At 43.2% G+C, this 5,302-nt stretch overlaps 1 protein-coding gene across 1 annotated transcript; it reads left to right on the top strand.

The window, feature by feature from the left end:
* Positions 1 to 408: 408 nt before the first annotated feature.
* On the top strand, positions 409 to 4,833 carry LOC123152417 (putative DNA glycosylase At3g47830). The gene is made up of 5 exons (XM_044571971.1): positions 409 to 812; positions 915 to 1,115; positions 2,265 to 2,321; positions 2,418 to 2,665; positions 4,218 to 4,833. Exons 1-4 carry the CDS (start codon positions 483 to 485, stop codon positions 2,658 to 2,660), a joined length of 831 nt encoding a protein of 276 aa, XP_044427906.1. The 5' UTR covers positions 409 to 482; the 3' UTR covers positions 2,661 to 2,665; positions 4,218 to 4,833.
* Positions 4,834 to 5,302: the final 469 nt, after the last annotated feature.

Raw genomic sequence — 5,302 nt, 5'->3', positions numbered from 1 at the left:
CATTTTTCAAATACAAGATTAACATGTTTTGAATACATGGTCAACATTTAATTAATACATCATCAACATTTTTAAATATACATTTAACATTTTTCAAATGCTGAATTTTTTCAAATACACAATTAAACATTTTTTCAAATGCTTTATTAACATTTTTTAAATACATGATCCACTTTTTCCATACACATTTGTATTTTTTTGTATCCAAGAGAAAAATTTTCTCTATACACATTTAACATTTTTAAAATGCTTGGTTAACATATTTTTTATTTAGAATATTTGGAAGTATAAACAAAAGTAAAAAAAATAAACTAAAAAAGAGAGGCTGTGGCCTCCCGCGCGCCTGGGCCGGCACATCTTGGGCCTCGCTTCAGGCGAGGCTTGCCTGGATCTCGCTAGAAGCCCACAACTGGCTCACCCACTTGCCCTTCCCCACCGCCCGCATCGCCGGCGACCGCCGCCTCTACGACGCAGCCGGTAAGATGACCCGGAAGCCCAAGCGGAAGCTGCCGGCCCCGCCGTCGAGGCGCGACTCTCCGCTGGAGCCCTACCATGGCCACGCCGCCCCCTTCCCCGCTCAATGCCTGGCCGTCCGCGACGCCCTCCTCGCCTTCCATGGCTTCCCCGACGAGTTCGCGCCCTTCCGCCTCCTCCGCCTCGGCCTCTCGCCGGAGGACGAGAGCGACCAGCCGGCTCCGCGTCCGACCGTCCTCGACGGGCTCGTCACCACCCTCCTCTCCCAGAACACCACCGACGCCATCTCCCGCCGCGCATTCGCCTCCCTCAAGGCCGCCTTCCCCTCCTGGGACCAGGTAGGTACTGTAGCAGCGAGTCCTCGATGGCTAACTAGGCCCCTTCCTGAAGCTTCTAGAACCCCTCGCCCATAACAGTATCTTCATTGTTCCGTTCTGAAGGTGGTCGACGAGGAGGGGATGGGGCTGGAGGATGCCATCCGGTGCGGGGGGCTGGCGGCGACGAAGGCAGCGAGGATCCGGGCGATGCTTAGGGGCGTGAGGGAGAAGAGGGGCGCCATTTGCCTTGAGTACCTGCGGGATCTGTCCGTGGATGAGGTCAAGAGGGAGCTCTCGCAGTTCAAAGGGATTGGGCCAAAGACGGTGAGTTACTACATCTCTCTCGTTGTTTCACTGCAATGAGCTTTCTGTTCTGGTTGATGGAGGTATGTGAAGTTCAGTGCAATTCATGGTAAAGTAAGAAGGCTGCGCCTCATGAGAGTCAAGAAATACTGATCAGAAGTCAGCGGATTATTCGTAGCTTTATTTGATATTCTGTACTTAATCACCGGAACTATAGCCTTTGAACAAAACACTACAAATATGTGGTGTGCTTAAGCGGATTAACTTTCATGTTATGATGTCACTTCCGTTTGTAAATGCATATGACCTCATAACGATCGCACAGTCAAACTTCTATAACTTTGATTAGTAACTTATCAACAATATTTAGATTGGTAAGATGAAAATAGTATCATTATGTTTATCATGAAAAATACTTTGACAATAAAAAACTTCATAACTTTATTATCATATATACCCACAAAAAGTAATGGTCGGAGATGCATGTTAGAGACCATCTCAGTGTCCAAAATGTCACCAATTTACGGATGGAGTATGCAAAACTCAAAATCTTATACTGTTATACATCTTCTTGTGGTATGCTGGAGGTATTAGAACAAATGTGTTAAGGCTTGTCGCCTTGATGGATTTGTGTTTCTTTGTGCTTAACTGATGCTGTGGCACTACCGACTACAATTTTAGCCTTCCAAATAGAGGTTCTTTAAAGTTTTCACATATTGAGCACAATGGTTGCTAAATCTCATCAATATTTAAGCCTTTTATAGTTTGTGTGGCACAACAGAACTCAAACAGACTTGTTCAGAACCAAGGTTCTCAAAATCATGATTCTGAATCGGATCGGAGCTCTGATGGTAGGATAGCAAATTGTAGAATCTTAACTATCAGGATCGTAGAAACTTAGATTCTATGAACCAGAATCGTAGAATCGAAGGGTTTAGTTTGGATCGTAAAGTCGTAGAATCGTATAACAGAATCGTGATTCTGACATCCTTGTTCAGAACAAATGAAGAAGGGTTTGTAATAGCAAATGTTTATGTAACTTTCTGCATGCTGTTTAATTAGTTGTTTTATCCTATTATTTTGGTTCTTTGATTTTTGGATAATGTGAGGCTGCTGGAGTAATCAAGCATCTGACTGATGGCATTCATATAATTATGCATGTAATGACAGGTGGCATGTGTCCTGATGTTCTATCTTCAAAAGGATGACTTTCCAGTAGATACTCATGTACGTGAATCTTTATTGGTCAACTGTTATCTCTGGGCATTATTTTAACGTGCATTACATATGCGTGGTAACTGGTAACACATATTTCTGCAATAGGTACTCCGCATTACAAAGGCTATTGGTTGGGTTCCTCCAACAGCTACTAGGGAGAAAGCATACATTCATCTGAATAATAAGATTCCTGATGATCTGAAGTTTGACTTGAATTGTCTATTTGTTACTCATGGGAAGCTTTGTCAATTGTGTACGATAAAGTTAGGAGTCGAGAAACCCAAGGATGTCAAGGCTGTTTGTCCCTTAGCAAGCTACTGTTTTATCAAAGAAGAAATTCAGGAATAGCCAAGGTAAGCTATTTTCTCTTGTTTCAAAGCAATATTATAAATGTTGTATACCAAATATAATGTGCACCACACAATTGTTTTTTAAGGAGAACTTTGATGGATGACACTGCTTGATAAATCTATATTAAAATAAACTGTACAGAATGCCTACAAGACTGAAAATAAACTCAATAAGGGCCAAGTCCTAAAGTAAGAAAAATGTATAACTGAAACATGCTACGCGAGGAAGCAAATCCTGGATTTTGGCAGAGTGGAAGATTAAACTTCTCAAGCTACTGCCCTGTTGCAGGAACTCAGGCAAGCTAGTGTCAGTGAAATAGGACAGTCTTATAAGACAGCACTCAAACAAGATAAAGCCATACTCATCCTTCAAAGATAGAAGAGTGGTACAATACCAGTGATGCGACCGTCGAAAGAAAAACGACGGTGCTAATAACTTTCCCAATCTTTCACGGTACAGTGTCACCTGAAACGGTGTAGCGCTCACGATCTTGTAGATGCAATCGCCACAAAAACAACACGCACACCCGAGAGAAGAAGTACGTGGACGATCTTCGGCAGATCAGCAGAAACTGAAACTCTAGAATCAATCTCTGACCAAAATCACAAAGCCTCAATAGCTATCAACAAATATTCAGCGGCGGCTTGGAGATACCCCAGTTGCCGATCTATCCATCGATGGAAATAACCTAGCCAAAGAAAAACTGCCCCGTACACGGGCCGATGGCCCTATATATAGTGCTCGCAGGCACTTGATTCTGTTACAATTGTACGACTAGGACTCGTATCCTAATTGGACTCTAAAAGCTGACCGGACTATTATTAGTACTACTATTTCAGACTTTGACTTTTGTAACTAGCAACACACGCACATACTAGTACTAACTAAAAGACACTTGACATTAGATCACACGAACCTGTACTATACTGCTGAACCAAGAAATAAAAATAACACAGTACTTGTATGTTGAAACTGAGCTCAATTCAACTTTAGTTGAATTTTGCCCACTGTTAAAAACTGGCATGGAGTCCTGAACGTGGGTCTCACTTCATTCGCTGGTACGATCTGAATTGTATCAGCTGTGCTGGTGTCATTTTGAATAGTTGCGTGCATATCTTTCGTCTGGCGTCTAACCGGAACCACATACTTTGGAACATCATCCACGCCCATCATGATCACATCAACCAGAGTAGGTGAAAGGTGTGTGGTGCTAATTAAATGCCATTTGAAAAGACCTGACACCAACTATCATTAAACATCAAGAAGAAATGACCCGTTGCCAACTAGCAGCAAAAGGAGATCACTAAAAGAACTCGTGCTTAATGTTGGCATGTTAATAGCTGATGATTGAGTCCTTCAACAGAAAAGCAAAATGTATCAAAATGTAGGTATCTTGAATGACTTCTAAAACGATAGCTTTCCCGAACAGAAGGATCACTAGTTTCAGAGTAACAAACTTTGCATTCAAAGTTATTGAGTGTTCCAGAATGTTATTTTATCTAAAGGTTGTGATAATTCTACCAGTCATTGCTGACATGCTACTTTTCTGTGTAGGAAATGGTGTTTCCAGAAGAGGTCGTAACCTCCCAACAACCCAACAGCACTAATGGCAGGAAGATTTATGTGCAGTGGTGTCTTGCCCTGCATACATGTAATGGCAATTTCAGGTTCCCGTCTTGTATTGTTGTTAGGGGGCCTTCCAGCTGTATGATTTCAGGCTAGATACCATATTCGTGAACTCATTCTACCTACTGGCAGTAAGGAAGTTTTTAGGGGAAGCTGAAGGATGCGATCTATGACTTGCTGAAAGTGTCATTTGTTAGAAGTGGTTAGAAGAATGCCGATTGCCAAACGACCTGCTACCTAGTGTGCCATATCGGCAAATTGTGCCGTTCAGATGGCAACCACCCAGTTGTGTATAATGGTACCCTCGACTTTCCAATGCACATGACCTGTTGTGCCTGTTGAGGTGGCTTGTGATTTTCAGAGCAAGCGCTTTGCTCACGACGCGGAAAAGATTCATCTAACGCAACCTGGATGAGTTGCTCCACCCCACCAGCCTGAAAGGGATGTGGACTCGGCCACTCTGCCGTCGGCACTTGATCTTGACACTTGACTGGACATTTGGATGCTTGCCCCCGTGATGTGGGCAGTTTGCTTCTTGCTTGAACTTTATGGACTAGATCATCATCACTTTTTAGTCTTTGATTAGGTTGTAGTGCACTCTTGTGGGCTGATCTGGGAGCCTTGCTTTGGTGGGAACATCTGATGTGAAAGTTGAGTGCTTTGGTCACTTTGGAGGACATCTTTGGCTGCCGCATGAATAGAGTGTGATCTTTGCTTCAAGTGTTGAGCATGGCATCGACTGAAGGAAGTGTGGTCACATCACAGATTTATCTGAAACTGGACTGAGCAGTAAAGTGCTTGCTGATGTTTGTTTCTTACGAATCTTTTGATAAGGACTGCAATATCTGGCGTTCGATCCCCATTGGTTCGATGGCTGGTGGATCGACCAGCGAACAGGGCCGCGATCGACCGAACCAGCCCATAGAGGCCCCTTTAGCTTCCCCTTAGGTTTCCAGTCCTACAGGCCCAATTGCACTTTTCCTATATACACAAAAAGAAGAGATTTTTTACTC

The sequence above is a fragment of the Triticum aestivum genome, chromosome 7A, assembly GCF_018294505.1.
Source record: "Triticum aestivum cultivar Chinese Spring chromosome 7A, IWGSC CS RefSeq v2.1, whole genome shotgun sequence".
In the NCBI taxonomy this organism is placed as follows: Eukaryota; Viridiplantae; Streptophyta; class Magnoliopsida; order Poales; family Poaceae; genus Triticum; species Triticum aestivum.
This window is presented reverse-complemented; position numbering and strand designations above follow the sequence as displayed.

Bases quoted from the DNA above. Each gene is read 5' to 3' on its own strand.
- LOC123152417 (XM_044571971.1), top strand. From the start codon at position 483: ATGACCCGGAAGCCCAAGCGGAAGCTGCCGGCCCCGCCGTCGAGGCGC. The intron at 813-914 runs GTAGGTACTGTA...TCCGTTCTGAAG, and splicing joins CCTTCCCCTCCTGGGACCAG to GTGGTCGACGAGGAGGGGAT. The intron at 1,116-2,264 runs GTGAGTTACTAC...ATGTAATGACAG, and splicing joins AAGGGATTGGGCCAAAGACG to GTGGCATGTGTCCTGATGTT.